Source organism: Phaseolus vulgaris, chromosome 3 (genome assembly GCF_051622355.1).
Source record: "Phaseolus vulgaris cultivar YP4 chromosome 3, ASM5162235v1, whole genome shotgun sequence".
Classification (NCBI taxonomy): domain Eukaryota; kingdom Viridiplantae; phylum Streptophyta; class Magnoliopsida; order Fabales; family Fabaceae; genus Phaseolus; species Phaseolus vulgaris.
In genome coordinates this window covers 5,388,531-5,406,341 of record NC_143500.1, presented here as the reverse complement: position 1 = coordinate 5,406,341, position 17,811 = coordinate 5,388,531, and the positions used below count along the sequence as shown (strand labels likewise).

The 17,811-nt window shown below is 31.5% G+C and overlaps 1 protein-coding gene across 1 annotated transcript; it reads left to right on the top strand.

The window, feature by feature from the left end:
- The first annotated feature begins 718 nt into the window (after positions 1 to 718).
- On the top strand, positions 719 to 6,305 carry LOC137806291 (auxin efflux carrier component 4). Its single transcript, XM_068606315.2, has 6 exons — positions 719 to 2,141; positions 2,814 to 3,126; positions 3,411 to 3,496; positions 4,513 to 4,670; positions 5,563 to 5,639; positions 5,736 to 6,305. Exons 1-6 carry the CDS (start codon positions 935 to 937, stop codon positions 5,800 to 5,802), a joined length of 1,908 nt encoding a protein of 635 aa, XP_068462416.1. The 5' UTR covers positions 719 to 934; the 3' UTR covers positions 5,803 to 6,305.
- The last annotated feature ends 11,506 nt before the right edge of the window (positions 6,306 to 17,811 follow it).

Genomic DNA, 17,811 nt, shown 5'->3' with positions numbered 1-17,811 from the left:
TTCAGCAACGCAACCCACTCTCCCACCTTGCTCCACGTAGTTAAAATGAGTCTTCACCAACGTCATCGATGAACGAAGAAGAAGAACGGTGACAAAAACAACTCATCCACAATGCCCTTTTCAAATAAAAGGTCAAGGCCAATTTGAAATTTTTTAAAATTATGAGACTGTAGGAAGAAAAACATAGAGGTGCAAGAAGAAACTCTCATTATGTAATGGGATACGCCCATGTGAGAACAAATAAGAGACACAAAATGATCAGGTGTATTTTTTTTTGACAATGTTTGTTTTACTTTTTTTTTCATTTTTTCTAACAATTTTTTATTTATTTTGTCAACTTGTTTCCCTCAATTGTTATATTTACATATTTAGGAGACATGTGATGTTAAAGAAATGGAAATAAATCAAAACGCAGATTTATTTTTACCATAATTTGTGAAGAGATTGTTGCTTTTATAATACATTTGAACTTGAAAGTAGCCTTCTAAAACAAGTATGGTGTGTAGATTCCTCACTTTCCAGTTTTATCCCCAGAAACCCAGCTAAACATTTCTCAGAATTTGAGAAATTTGCAATGCAAAAAATGAAAGTACACATACCCATGTTCAATAACACCGAAGTGGCCCCTCCCTACCCCTTCCCAAAAAATAATACTACACAAGAAAATAAATACTCATCCATACACATTATACTCTCCCATGCCCTATATATACTCTCTGCAGCCATCCCCTTTCTACTCTGTCAATCAATTCACCTTCTTTCTCTCTCTACCTTTTCTCTGACACTCCTTCATTCACTTCAACACACTCTCCCTCTCTGCACACACACACACTCATACACAAACTTACTAAACCACTCACCACAGATCATACTCGCGAGTTCTTTAAACTCAACTCACCGTCAACATCAACTCTTCATTATCACCAAACACAACATGATAACATGGAAAGACCTATACACGGTGCTCACCTCAGTGGTGCCTCTCTACGTTGCCATGATCCTGGCATATGGTTCGGTCAGGTGGTGGAAGATATTCTCGCCGGACCAGTGCTCCGGCATAAACCGCTTCGTCGCCATCTTCGCCGTGCCCCTCCTCTCCTTTCACTTCATCTCCTCCAACAACCCCTACGCCATGAACTTCCGCTTCATCGCCGCCGACACCCTCCAGAAAATCATCATGCTCTTCGCCCTCACGCTCTGGACCAACCTCACCAAAACGGGGTCGTTGGAGTGGATGATCACCATCTTCTCCCTCTCCACGCTCCCCAACACGCTCGTCATGGGCATCCCCCTCCTCATCGCCATGTACGGGGACTACTCCGGCTCCCTCATGGTCCAGGTCGTCGTGCTCCAGTGCATCATCTGGTACACCCTCCTCCTCTTCCTCTTCGAATACCGCGCCGCCAAAATCCTCATCATGGAACAGTTCCCCGAAACCGCTGCCTCCATCGTCTCCTTCAAGGTCGACTCCGACGTCGTCTCGCTCGACGGCAGGGACTTTCTCGAAACCGACGCGGAGGTCGGGGACGACGGGAAGCTCCACGTCACCGTGAGGAAATCCAACGCCTCGCGACGGTCCTTCATGATGACGCCGCGCCCCTCCAACCTCACCGGCGCCGAGATTTACAGCCTCAGCTCCTCGCATAACCCCACGCCACGCGGCTCCAACTTCAACCACGCCGATTTCTTCTCCATGATGGGGTACCAACCGCGCCACTCAAACTTCACCGCCAATGATTTGTTCTCCTCCCGTGGACCCACTCCTCGACCTTCCAATTTCGAAGAATCCTCCATGCCTCAGCCCGTCGCCGTCGCTTCTCCTCGCTTCGGGTTTTACCCGACCCAGACTGTCCCCGCTTCGTACCCGCCGCCCAACCCGGAGTTCTCTTCCGCTCCTGCTAAACCCACCGTTGCCAAGACCCAGAACCAGCAAACTCCCACTAAGGGTGCCCACGATGCGAAGGAGCTCCACATGTTTGTGTGGAGCTCCAGCGCGTCGCCGGTGTCGGAAAATGCCGGGCTCAACATGTTCGGGAGCACCGACCTTGGAACCTCCGAACAACCCGACCAGGGCGCCAAGGAGATCAGGATGTTGGTGGCTGATAATGCGCACGTACAAAATGGGGAAGCAAACATCAAAGGTACTGATTGAGCTTTTTTTTCTTTTCCTTTTCATGGTTAAATTGTTCTTTGTTGCTCTAATTGCAACGGCAACACCATAATTGATCAAATTTTTAGTTTTAGATTTTTGTTTGAGTTTGTTTAGTACGAAATGAAGTCTTATAATTTCACTACAATATAAGTTCAAATTTTAGTTTTAAAAATGTTATTAATTATGGTATATAGTTTAATTTCAATATCTGACTCTTCAAAAATTCAGTAAACTCGTGTTAGAAAGAAATCCCTCTCTATTTATTCAGTAAAAGTTAAACTTCGAAAGTAATTAGTCTCCATGTTCAAAGAGAAGAATGAAAAAAAAGAGTTATACATATCTTAGGCAAGAACTATTCATACTTTTTCGTTGAACAAAGTTGATTAAAAATACTAATTTTTGTTATTCTTAACTCTAATTAGTCGTTAAATTGAGTCAACAAAATTAATAAATTTTACTCAAGACAATGTAAGAAGGAAAAGGGCTAGGTTAACTTTTGTTCTTATTGTAACCATAAAACATTTTTTACAAGGAAATTGTGACTGTAATTGCAATTTGAAATGTGTCATTCGCGATTATTTTAAAATTTTGGTTGGTAGAATGTTAATATAAGATTTGGGTAAATTATAATTAAGAAGATTGGTTTGGTGTTAAATTGAAGGTGGTTCGGAGGCGGAATTTGGTGGGGAAGAGTTCAAGTTTCCGGTGAACGGCGGAGAACAGGAGGAGGAAGAGAAGGATAAAGAGAAAGAAAAAGAGGGGCTGAACGGGCTGAACAAGTTGGGGTCGACCTCCACGGCAGAGCTCCACCCGAAAGTCATCGGAGCCGGCGAGTCTTCCGGCGGAGGAAAACACATGCCGCCGGCGAGTGTGATGACTCGTCTCATTCTGATCATGGTGTGGAGGAAGCTTATCCGCAACCCCAACACGTATTCAAGCCTCATTGGTGTAGTATGGTCCCTCATTGCCTTCAGGTAGGTGAATCAAAGTCAACACCATTGCAAAACTTTTGACCACAAAATCATCTCACGAAAAAAAATAACAAAATTAGTTTGACATGTCACTTTTAACTTTACACATTTTAAAAAACCAATTGAAAATAAACTGAGTTAGAAAAATGTGTAATTAGGGCAACAAAATGAGGCATGTGTAGTTTCTCTTTCTCCAAGTTTTTGGGTTATTTGATTGGAGTAATGTTGTACTAATTATTAATGGTTAGTGACACATGGTGTTGTTGATGGTTAATGATGACGTACAGGTGGCACGTGCACATGCCCAAAATAATAGAGAAATCAATTTCCATACTGTCTGATGCTGGTCTTGGAATGGCAATGTTCAGCTTAGGTGAGTGGTCGCAAATCCATTCTCAAATCCATATTCCCTTCGCAATAATTTCATTCTTCTATCCACAACACAACTTGCTTCCACTTTTCCATCCACACCATTATTTTATTACCATTGCCTCCACACTTTTCAGCAGTTTTTCATTGCACAACTTTTTCGTTCAGAATACACACATAACAAGTAAACTCAGATACTACTGATACAATTCATGGTGCTGCTTCTTCCAAATAGTGCTGTGAATTGGGTAATGGGTTTAGGATGATAAAGAAAGTAGTAAACAATTCATAGCCGTCCATGTTGGTGATGTTTGTTAGCAACAAGTAATGATCAAATGATCTTGTTCACCTGTTCAGCATAATGCCCCGACACGTGGGTCCGGGTCATAAACCAGACCACTTTTCTCAGGACAACGGTTCTGGTCAGGCCTACCATTTTCCATAATCAAGCAATGGTGGTTCCATTACACCAATTACCCTCTTTCATCTAGGGTTACAAAATCTTTATCTAATTTACTTAAGACTCAATTTTTATCTAAGATTGGATACGAATACCAGAAAGATTCTAATTATTCATTGTTTCTTTTTATAGAAGAAAATAATTTGGTGTCTTTTCTAATTATCAGTTGTTTCTCTTTATAGATATGAATAACCTTTACTTTGTCTTTGTGTGTTATGATTCTAGTGTACTACTTGTATATATTCAGACCTTTTGTTTTGATTTTTAATAACAAGAAAAAGAGATATTCATTTTCATATCTTTTCCCTTCTTTTTACTCTTTTATTTATCTCTGTTCTATTTCATAATAGATTTTTTGAAAGCCTCTCTCAATTCCCATTTTCATAGGTGAAATTAGTATTTTTCCAATAATTTTCTTGAAGGGTCTTTCAATTTTCATATATTTTTCCAATAAGATACATATAGATGAAATAAGTTGTGAGTGGAATAGAATAGGAACATGGATGAGATTTGGTTGATGTGTTTCTTGATGAAGAATGGGTTTGGTTGATGTTTTATAGGTCTGTTTATGGCACTTCAACCAAAGATAATTGCATGTGGAAACTCTGTGGCTACATTTGCTATGGCTATTAGGTTTCTCACTGGTCCAGCCGTTATGGCTGCAGCTTCCATAGCAGTTGGCCTCCGTGGCACTCTCCTACACGTGGCCATTGTTCAGGTTGCTAACTTCAACTTTTTCTCGTGCATTTATGTCTTCACAAAATTGGTGAAACAAAGTGAAATAATGTGCCAGTTTAATGCTTTAAGAACATCATGCTTACATTTATGTCACACTTGCAATAACAGTCTCGGAAAGAGTGTTACAAACAGCCTCGATAACATTTCTCTCCATCAAAGTCTCAAACATTTAGAGCAGAAAGTCCACCTTAGTTTTTACAAAAAAAAATTAATTTTGATTCCTATAAATGAAATCGAATTAAAAAGCCTTTATTTACACTCACCAAATTGGAAACTTTTTACACATGCAGCACCCCTTTAGAACCATCACACATATGCTCATAATAGTAAATTCGATATATCTCTTTGGTTTTCAACAACTAACTTTATAATTTTCATAAACATTAGATTCTTATTAGTTACTAAAATGAAAAATGTTTTTTTTACAACCATACTCCACCCTATATTACAATAAATATTAATTTTTTTAATTTTAAAAATTATTTTAACATTTTATATTTTATTTATATTTTCATTAATGAAATTTTATTTTTAAAATTTTTTTATTATAAATATTAATATTTTATTATGGATATAAAGTAGAGCAAGGTAATATATAGATCCAGATATCAATATAACGATCTAATTTTTCATTTTGTTGTGTCCACAACATTTATTATCCTATTGCCAAAACCTAATGACTAAAAAACACATTTTTTTATATCTTTAATGATGTTTTTTCTAAAATATCTTAATTTTAATTGATGTCTGGTTTTTTACTGTATGTATTTTGTTTTTTATTTTACAGAAGGAAATTACAAAAAATGATATATATTAGGAATTTTTTTTGAGTAAATTTTTAAATTTTGGAAATGTTGTTGTGGTTGCATTAGGCTGCACTTCCTCAAGGGATTGTTCCATTTGTGTTTGCTAAGGAGTACAATGTTCATCCAGCCATTCTTAGCACAGGGTAAGCATGATTTTCTCCATCTCATTCTTGTTGCCATCAACAAACAAAAATTAACCTTTTTTTTTTTGTTATCTTCTCTGAAAAATTCAATTGCAGGGTTATATTTGGGATGTTGATAGCACTTCCGATTACTCTGGTCTACTACATTCTCCTTGGTTTATGATATTCTAGTGCCAAAGTAACCAAGAACGAAGGGAAAAAAATTATGCAAGTGAATTTGAACCTTTGATATGATTTTTGAAATTGGAAGAAACTATATATGACTAACTAGTAATTTCACAACAGAGAGGATGCGATTGAAAGTTTCCAAGAGATTGGGAAATTGAGATAATATGAGAGTTTGGGAGTACAAGAGATGATGATGATGAATTTTGAAGAACCTCAAAGAGGAAGGAATAATAGAGACATAACAGAGAAAAAAGTAGAGTTAGCAAGTGAATGGTTCCCTTATCTTTTACCAGCTTTTGTAAATTTTATGAGAAAATCCCGTTTGGGTCATCAAATTAAGAACATGGTTCAGTAAGTGCATGAGTGGAGGAAATCATTTGAATGAAAATGAGATGAGACTGAGGAAAGTCTTTCCTTTTTCTTTCTTTTTTTTTCTGCTCTTTTTGCATTATTGTTGTTGTTACTATTCTTTAGCTGAAATAAACTAACTTTTTTACACTTTCATTCAATAAATTATTGTTGTATATGTTAATTTTTATAATAATTATTAGAAACGCCATGTTAAAAATAATTGATGATTTAGTAGATTATATGAAAAGGTTTATACACAAAGCATGATAATTAAACTTATTATTTGCCGTTAATTTTTTACTACATGGGTTCTTTACAATTTATTAATGTTCTTGGATGAAGAGGCTTCTTTTTCTTTTAAAATTAAAAAAAAAATGATCAAGATAGTTTTTACCAAATACATGCTCTTCTGTGTGATAAATTGAAAAATGATTTAGAGATAATTTTATATACGAAATTTACAATTTTCGTTTAATTTTTATTTGTGAAGTGAGAACATCAGGATAAACTAAACACACAAAAATCACACACACCATGCTCAATATAAACTTATTGAAGTGACTCAAATGCACTAGTTCTATTTATAAATGCATGTCGTTCCATCACATATGAAATAGTTTAAAAATACATGAGTGATATCATATTAAAAAAGACTCTCACAATCCACTTTCCACTTGAATATTTTTTAACAAGAACTAGTTACATAAGTGTCTTAAGAAAAAAACATGACTTTAATTAAGTTCAAATATCAACTCAAACAGTATGATAGGCTGTTAATTAAGTCAATTTATATCTACGGATGGATAATGTGATGTTAATTGAGTTTACTTATCTTGACTGAAAAGGATGGTTTTAATGGAGCTCATTATCTCGACTCGAAAAGAATGATATGGTGTTAACATATGTCGATTTACAAAGGATGATATGGTTTTAATTGAGCTGACCTATATCGACTCATAAAGGATGATATGATGTTAACTAAGTACACCTATTTCGACTCATAAAGGATGATATAATGTTAACTAAGTACACCTATCTACACTTGAAAAGGATTATATGGTGTTGGATACTCAACTAAAAAGGGTAATATGATTTTAACTAAGCTTACCTATGTCAACTTATAAAGGATGATATGGTTGATATTTTTCATTTAGTAGTTAAATTAAATTATTTATGTGGTGACCGTCCAACACAGTGCTAGACCGTCCAAGACAGTGCTAGATCGTCCAACAAAATGGTAAACCATCTAAAACCAACAATGCAATATTGTAGATAAGGTCAAGACACTACAAGAAAAATTGTTATTATCCACTGATATTTACCTACGGATTTGGATCCTATGTAAATTGAGAGTTACCTACAAATTTTACATAAGGATTGTTATCTGTAGGTAAAAATGAGTTACCTACAAATTTTTCCATATATAATAACAAAATAGTATGGTGGAAAAATTCGTACATAATTCTGATGAACTAAGGTAGAAAATTGTTACCTACAGATATTACATACGAAATTATTTGTGGATAATTGCATATAAATTAAAATCCGTAAATAATTATGTAGGAATTAAAATTCATATATGGTGTTGGTAATTATTATAGTTAATTCGTAGATAATTATATTATTATTATTATATTATTAATATGATTATTAATATTATTAATAAATTCCTATTAATAATAATAATAATCATTATAAGAATAATAATAATTATAATATGATTATTTGTTTGGTGTAGTATTTTTTTTTTTTTTAAAGTTTTCATGTTAGGCATCACTTTACAACTTGACATCTCAGCTAAGCTGACACCTCAAGTAACAACAATAATTTGTCATCAGATGAAAACAATATTATTAAAAAAATTACAAAAAAAATGGGGAATTAGACCAAAAACCATATGTTAACAAAAACGATACATAGGTAGACTATGCATATTCATAAAAAATTAACTTACCAGCACACACACTCCCTTCACGAAAAATATAAGTAACCCTAAATATGATTTTCCCACACTAATTAAGACAAATATTTCATCGATTACGAAACATTCACATAACATTATACGAAATGTAAAACCTTTGTTTATTTTTTATTTGTGAAGACAAAACATCACAACAAACTAAACACACAAAAATCACACACACCATGCTCAATATAAACTCAATGAAGTGACTCAAATGCACTAGTTCTATCTATAAATGCATGTCGCTCCATCACATAAACACTCATATGAAATAGTTTAGGAATACATGAGTTATATCATACTAAAAAAACTCTCAGAATCCACTTTCCACTTGAATATTTTTTTAACAAGAACTAGTTCCATAAGTGTCTTCCAAAATTTCCTAAAACGTTATCACATGTTCTATAAATGTAGTAAAGTAAAATTGGTCCACAATACAATTATCTTTCCCAATATTTGTTTAGATATAAATAAGAGAACATGGACAAATAGTGAATTAGGAGAAAAAAAACATGACTTTAATTAAGTTCAAATATCAACCCGAATAAATGAATAATGTGATGTTAATTGAGTTCACTTATCTTGACTAAAAAAGATGATATGGTTTTAATGGAACTCACTTATCTCGACTCGGAAAGAATGATATGGTGTTAACATATATCGATTCACAAAGGATTTTATGGTTTTAATTGAGCTCACATATCTCGACTCATAAAGGATGATATGATGTTAACTAAGTATACCTATTTAGACTTGAAAAGGATTATATGGTGTTGGTTACTCAACTAAAAAGGGTTATATGATGTTAACTAAGCTTACCAATGTCGACTTATAAAGGATGATATGATTGATATTTTTCATTTAGCAATTAAATTAAATTATTTCAGTGGAGACCATCCAACACAGTGCTAGACTGTTCAAAACAATGTTAAGCCATTTAACACCAAAAAGAAAATATTATAGATAAGGTCAAGACACAACAAAAAAATTTCTTATTATCTACTGATATTTACCTATGGATTTGGATCCTATGTAAATTGGGAGTTACCTACATATTTTATATAAGGATTATTATTTGTAGGTAAAAATGAGTTACCTACAAATTTTTCCATATATAATAACAAAATAGCTTGGTGGAAAAATTTGTACATAATTATGGCAGATTAAGACAAAAAACTATTACCTGCGAATATTACATACGAATTTATCCGTGGATAATTACATATAAATTAAAATTCGTAAATAATTAGGTAGGAATTAAAATTCATATATGATGGTGTTGGTAATTATTATAGTTAATTCTTAGATAATTACATTAATATAATTATTATTAATAGGATTATTAATATTATTACTAACATTATTAATATATTATTTCTAATAATAATAATAATAATCATCATTATAAGAATAATAATAATTATAATATGATTAAAATATTTATGTAGTGATTCTTTTTATATAAAAACTTTCATCTTAGGCATCATTATGTAACTTGACATCGCAGCTAGACTGACACTCTAAGTAACAACAATCTTCTGTCATCGCATGAAAAAGTATTATTAAAAAAAAAATTACAAAAAAAATATGGGGACTAAACTAAAACTCATATGTTAACAAAAACGATATATTGGTAGACTATACATATTCATAAAGAATTCTAAGAACAAACTATATGGAAGCCTATGATACCAATGAAATGATTCTCTATGAATAAATCATAAATTAGCCAACTTATCAGCACACGCATTCCTTTAACGAAAAATATGAGTAACCCTAAACCTGATTTTCCAACATTAATTAAGACAAGTATTTCATCGATTACGAAGCATCCACGGAACATTAATCCTAGTAGTAAACGCAACACAAATCACAAATCAAGGCATAATCACATTCAAGCCATACATTAGTAAACCTCATCTTTTGAGCTTCCTCCATAGCATGTATAACTCCATAAATTCAAAAATCATAGCAGTCTGAACTTCAAGAAACACAGAGAAAGCACCAATAAACTCCCACATACTCTCACGAAAAATACCTCCACAAGTAGCAAGACTAGGATATCTCCTAGCAGCCCCATCAGTGTTAATTTTAACCCAGCCTGATGAAGGGAACTCCCATCTAACAGAAAGAGGACGAAGAACTTTACCAGTACGAGTATTAATACCAAAAAACTTAATCACGTTGAAATCCAATATATCATTCTTCATTGAAACTTTAAATGAATTTCCCACTAGACAAGTTAAATCTTTAATTACCAAAATAGTCCTAAAAACATCAATCTTATCCTGAAATCTACCATAATTCTTCATACGTCATATCATCCAAATAGATAAAGTTATCACAACAAGCTTAATCAATTTAACCAAATGACTACCATCACTCTTAATAAAATAAAGAAGATCATCCTTATTAGAGACATGAGAAGTAAGAAAAATTTGTTGAGTCCAACCTCAAATAGACAAAGCATTAGAACATTCAAAATATAAATGTTGAATAGATTTCTCGTGTTTTTCACAAAGCGTACACATAAAATATATATGCAAATCTTTATTCTAAATGTTTGGTGTAGTGGTTAAAAGTTATATGTATTATGGAACTTAGATTCAACTTTCTTCTAGGACAAATTTTATTATATAGTTAATAAGATTACTAATAAAATTAATAATAAGAAGTATATAGTATTAATGTTGAAGTACATTTACACTATTCGAAATCATTTAAAAAAAATATAGCATGTACCGATAAACATATATTGCACAAAATCTCCAACTACAATGAAATAACTATCTCAGATTCAAATTTATCTCTTTTATAATAAATATGTTGATAGAGTTAACTTTTTTATTTAAGTGAACAGAATGTTAGACTTGTAAAAGAATAAGAAATATATCTTTCCTTCTTAATTTGTTAATTTACTTTTCTACCAAATTAGTAAAAAAATCATCACGATTAATAGAAAAGATATTAGTATTTTTTTAATAAAAGGGAATTATATTAGGAGTTAATTGCTTGTTTGTGTTTCACATTGATCCTAAGTCAAACTTTGACTAATTCAGATTGAGCCGGTCTTCTGATTCGGTTAATGTTGTGTGAAGCACAATTTGGGTTGGGGTGGTGAGTGAACTCTGGAATCACAGGAATTTTATCATATTCAAAAGAGGTGTCGCGAACGCGTCTAAAGTGTTTGTTTTGGTGCAAGTAAATATTTGGTCTTGAATTTCGGTAAAAATTCGCTCTGCTTCGTTTTCCTACTCTAATTGGTGTTTCGAACCTTTGGTGTGTATGAGGATGATTTCTTGAAGTTTTTTTTTCAGGATTTATTTTAACGGATAGGCTTTTGTTAGTTAGTTTTGTGGTATTTGTTAGATGTTGGTTTCTGTATAAGGGTTCCACCACCCCTGAAGTAATTTTCATTTATTTATTTTTTATTGTTGATAAAAAAAATTGTATTTAAGGTTCTTTTAGGAGAAAACAAAAATATAACAATTTTTTATTTTAAATAGGAAAAATATAGACATTTTTTTGCACATGTGATCGTATTTTTATAAATTTCTTTATTTTTAATTTATTAAGATTAAGTTGACATATTTTATAATAACTTTTATTATATATTGACATATATTAATTTTTAAATAAAAAGACAATATAAAATAGTAAAAGTAATACTAGTTTAAAATTAATATAATACATTTTAATGCTACATGTAATTCTCTTCAAGAAACATAACATTATGGTTACATATTATTAGATAAAAATATTTATAAAAATTTAAAACTAAAAGGTATTGTAGTCATTAATTATACTTTTAATTGAACTTACACTATTCCAAAATAAACGAGGATAAAAATAATTTGAAAGAAGTGTACTCCAAAAAGTTACATTAACTTTATATATAACTGTAAATAACATAATTGTGCAAATTTTTTTCTATTTAATGCAATAAATATATATATGTAAATTATTTAAAAATTAGAAAACATATAAATATATAATTTAATGAAATTTAATTTTTTAAATAAAAATAATAATTTCTCCAAAGATCAAACCTTCTAAAAGAAAGAGAATAAATAATAATTATATGATATTATACCTAATCCTTGACCTCTACAGGTTTATACATGATATAGTTTTTTTGTTATAATAATAATCTTAACATTAAATACAAGTATTTGATTATAGTTACCTCCATGCAATATTTTTTTATTTAAAAAGGTAACATGATACCTATAAAGTCGTCCAACTTCAATTAATAACCTGTTTCATTGGCAGGGAACACACGCACAGAAAGGTAGCTTCGAAGTTATCGGTTCATCATCTCCATAAATTGAGAACAACCCTTTTTCTTCTATCTTTCACTTTCGGACCACAAAAATGAAAACCTCAATCCAACATCACATTCATTTCACTTTGTTACGTTGGAGGTCACAATATTTTAATGATCTTCGATCCATTTCTAGTGTCGAATACACATTCATTTCACTTTGTTACGTTGGAGGTCACAATATTTTAATGATCTTCGATCCATTTCTAGTGTCGAATACACATGCAACAATTGTGCTGAATTGAGAGGTTTTGGGAACTTGTGGTTTGTCCAATATTACTTAGGGTTAGACAAGAGGCACAAAATCACACAAAGACCAACATGCTCAACTATGAAAACGATGGATGCTTCTTCTTTACGACACCTTCATATACCTCTCATGGCATTCTTCTGTGTACATAGAAACAACCATTTGAAGTGCCTCACGTGTGGTTCTGTTTCTGAAATATATGCTAACTTATTTCATATTGTAGTCTCAAAAACTAAAATATTAAAATAATAAAATGAATTGAAACTTTTCAAATATTATTAATATATTTAATCTCGTCTTAATTTTCAACTTAAGAAAATGATTAGTTTTAACAATGTTATATTAGATTTTCTAAAGTTTAATATAAGTAAAGATAATAAATAAATTTGTATTAATGAATTTTATTTAATGCCCATACAAGCATCTAAATTGTTCAAATATGTATTAAGAAGTGAATTTTAAGTTTAATTCAACCCCATAAAACCGACTCACAGGATTGAAGTTTTCACCCACTTATACATGAAAAGTTCTAATATCTAGTCGATTGGATCAGTGATATCTTGAGAAATGTGTATTAAATAAAGAAATGTGTATTTTGAGATGCATCACTAACAACATTATATTTTTTTATAAATTTTTTAAGGAAAAATAGTTAATAAATATTTAAATTAATACAAATGCTGGATATAAAGGATGGGTATGTGTTTTTATTTAAAAAAACAAAGATAAACAAGTATAGGAAAACTAATAGGCACCTCACTCACTCACTACCCTAACAAAAAATATAATATTAAATTTTTTATTATAGAAGAATGACATGTTCCTTGAATTTTGGTCATGGTTGTACCAACCACACACCCAAGAAAAACATGCATGAATTTATTTATTTTCTATCTTTTGTAGCTTTCAGTGTGAAAGTGACATCCATTCCTGGATTCATTGACATATCCTTAGCATAAGCAGTGACCATTGATTAGCAACTGATTATAGTACCACTTAAAATAATTTCAATTATGTGAGTGTGCAATTTTTTAATTTGTTTATTATTCTTTTAATTAGTTTATAGACATATTTGTCGTTGATTCACCAAGATTCTGGAAGACTTCATCCAGAGAATCTTCCACACCTATGTAGAAAAAGTATAAGAATGGGTCTTCAATAAAAAAATAAAATATAAATATATATATATATATATATTTCTAAATTAATCAAAATAGAGTGTCCTCTTTTAACTTAAATTAAATCTATTAGATTTGATTAGAACATGGATGCAAGTTTTGACCATTTTTTAAATCTGAAAACCCACTTTTTAAATAAAATTAAATGCAGATTTTAGATCCATTGATAGGAATATTTATAACCAATATAATATTGATTACGTTGATATAAATTTTTAAAAGAAAATAAATTTATTTAGTTTAATTATCAAATTATATATTTTTTATTATCATTTATATTATTTCTTAAATTAAAAAATAATAATAAGATAATCAAATAATTTATATTTTAGAAAATAAAATTGTGTACATGCTGTGAAATCTTCAATTACACTAATAATTTAATTATATTAATTGTCATATTCAATTTTGAACATAATACCTTCCAATTTTGTTGGGTTCCCTCATATTTATCTTCTTTTCATCTCAAAATACTTAGTTTTAGACAACATAACTATATACACAATTTGGTTGCATTCTCAGATTTTTTTTATGTCTTTCTCATTATAATTTATGAGTAAAATGGATAAACAAAAAGAATAGAACTTAATAGTTGATAAATATAGGAAGAATAAAAATTAATTTTATAATTTATTATTATAACATAAAAGAAATATATAAATTGTAAAATTATGAAAAAATAAAAGAAAATTGTTAGAAAAACATACCAAATCTTGATGATGTTTGCACATAGTTCTCTTTTCTATAGTGATAGTTAAAGTAAGTAGTATGACTAATTTGTAAAGCATGATCTATTTTTAAGAAGTTGTTGAGTAAAAACTTGATTTAAAACTATTTTTCATTTTTTATTTTACAATCTTTATGAATCTATTCATCATCTCAATTTCAAGTAATAATTGACTATGTGTTTTCAAAAATATGTTTATCAGGTTTCTCATTTAATCGATTATATAAAGTTTAATTGATTGTTTTTAAAAAAAAATTGATTTCACATATGTTTTGGATATAATCAATTATACCAAGCTTTTTTAAAAACTCAATTTTTCAAAATAATAAGTTAGATTTAAATAATAATTACATTATTATTAAAGTGTTTTTCACTATTGAATGAATATATCACTACAAGAAAATCATGAAATAGAGACCAATTTTTTAAAGACCAAAATAGTTTCTAAATTAGTTTCTATTGTTATTAAATAGTTTCTAAATTAGTATCTAATTAGCAACCAAGGTTTTAACTACTAATTATTTAATTTCTAAATTTGGTCTCTAAAACCTTAGTTGCTAATTAGATACCAATTTAGAAACTATTTAAAAATAATAGAAACTAATTTAGAAACCAATTTTTTTTTAGTTTCTAAAATGGTCTCTAATTTAGTTACTATTGCAACTAATTATTTTGGTCTCTAAAAATTGGTTTCTATTTCATGATTTTCTTGTAGTGGATAATCGATTATCATTAATAATAATTAATTATTTTGATCAACTATTTCAAATTTATTTTATAAAGGAAGTCTATTTTCATTTGAAACATATTTTTTCACACTTTTATAAATAGAGAGCTTTGTTATATTCTAAGAAGATTTTCACATAGTGTTTTTACATAATACAACTTGTTTGAAAACAGATTGTTCAAGATTCATCAAGAAAAGTTGATCATATTTTTACTTTTCATATCTGGTCTCTTATTGCTTTCTCAAATTCAATGATCTTTGAGTCTTCTAACAAGAAAATCAAATGCATTCATCAGTTGAGTCAGATAGGTCTTGTAGGCTTCGCAACTTAGGTTGACGTGACTCTTCTTCTTCATCATGATCTGGAGAATTATTGTTGTATTTATTGGTGCAACACTTAATCTCTGTCTTTGTTTTGCCTCCAGTTGATTCTTCCAGTCCATGTGCTTTATTCATTCACTTGTACAACTTGACTCACAATCACCTTTTTATCAATGGGATTAAACAACTTAAAAGCCTTTGTCTTCTCTTCATACCCAATAATCACATATTTGATACTTTTATCATCAAGTTTGGTTATTCTTTTATCTAATACATGCGCGTAGGCCACACTACAAAACACTTTAAGGTGTGTTATAGTTGGTTTATGACTGCTCCAGGTTTCTTGTGGTGTTTAATTCACCAATTTTGTTTGCAAACATCTGTTTTACACCTATACAACACATTCCACTGCTTCCGCCCAAAATTCTTTTGCATGTTTTGCTCTTTGACATTGATCGAACCATATAAAGTATTGTTCCTTTTCCTTTCCAGAACGCCATTTTGCTAAGGTGAATATGGTGTTGATGTAGTCCAAGCCTGGAGTGGGATGAATGATTGGATTGGCAATGGAAATGAATTGACGAAAGAGCATCGAAGTTTAAAGAAAGTGAGAGGTTTCAGTGGAATTGAAGGTGTAATGAAGGGAAAGAGGTGTGGCCAACTTTTCTTGGGTTTACTAGGCCAATTTGGTTCTCTAGCAAAGGAGATTTGAGAGAGAATGAGGTTTCAAATCTGAACTCTTCATTCAATAATAGAATATCTGAATACATGAGCTTGATTTAGGGTATTTATAGATGAGGGTAGCTTGTTTCTTAAGCTACCATAACCTTAGTTAAATGGACTTAACTAAGGTGAGTAGAGGTGACTTAAAAAGATCGTGTACGCTCCCTTTGAGATGCTCTAGGGACCCTTACTTATATGACACTACAAAAAAACGTGTATATAGTGGCGGTTATAATATGGCGGTTATTAAAAACCGCCACTATTATCTGTATAATACGATAGTTTTATAATCGCCATAATTATCCTTTGAAATATGACATTTAGAACCGCCATAATTATCTTTGTAAATTAGTGCTCTCCCGCGTTTTGTTCCCTCCATGTAATTCCTAAATAATTCCCAAAATTTATTCTCTAAACCTATTTTCCTCTGCAACTCACCGCCCACTCACCATTTTAGTCCCAAGAAAGCCCAATAGTGGCCCAAACATTGAAGTATTCCTCTCTCTTCAAAAACCTATTTTCCCCCAAAACCCTAAAACCTCCAAACGTTGTCTTGGCAACCCTCTATGGCTGCATTCTCTAATCACTAAACAATGAGACCCCCCAAAGGCGGTGGGTGCGGTGGAGGTTTCAGGGGTGGCCGCGACAGTGGCGATTTCAAGGGTGGTCGTGACGATGGCAGTCGCGGTAGAGGTGGATTTGGTTGTGGCGGTGGAGGATGCGCGGTTTTCGCGACGAAGGGCCACCCTCCAAAGTCATAGGTTGTTTTTTCTTCCATTATGAAACTTAAGAAACGTTTAAATTTCTTTGTTTTCTATTGGGTATTTAATGAACAGTGTCTGAAGCCTAAAAAGTATCCTGCTTTGTTGATTTTGTTGTTGACGTTTAATGGTGTTTGGTGTATGTAGAGGTTGCAACGTTTATGCATGCATGTGAGGGAGATACAGTGACGAAGCTTATGAACGATTGGAACGAAGCTTATTCCCTTTTTCAATGCTCCTATCTATCTGAAAAACATGACTCAGATTGGGAAAAATGATGAAATATTCGGCCCCATCAATGAATCAATGGGTTTCTTTCTTTTTCTTTTTTAACTTGTTGGCTGCTTTTATTTTGGAACGGAGTAGTGATGTTATGGTGGTTTATTTGTGAACTTGCAGTACTTCTCAATTAAAATGATGGAAGAGATTGTTGCTACCTCTTATTCAACTGGTGACAAGTTTTACATTGATCTATGGAAACTGTTACCTCTTGCAAGATTTCTTCCACAACCCGAGTATGGCATCTTTGCATCTCTTTGCCAAAAGATGAACCTTTATGAGTATCATACAATTAGTTTTCCCATTGATGTGTTGTATATGGAGATGAATAAGGGTGAAGCAGCGCCCAATTATTTTTGTTCATCTTTGTTTGAGGTGAATCTAAATTTTTTTGGTTTAT

Bases quoted from the DNA above. Each gene is read 5' to 3' on its own strand.
- LOC137806291 (XM_068606315.2), top strand. From the start codon at position 935: ATGATAACATGGAAAGACCTATACACGGTGCTCACCTCAGTGGTGCCT. The intron at 2,142-2,813 runs GTACTGATTGAG...GTTAAATTGAAG, and splicing joins TGGGGAAGCAAACATCAAAG to GTGGTTCGGAGGCGGAATTT. The intron at 5,640-5,735 runs GTAAGCATGATT...ATTCAATTGCAG, and splicing joins CCAGCCATTCTTAGCACAGG to GGTTATATTTGGGATGTTGA.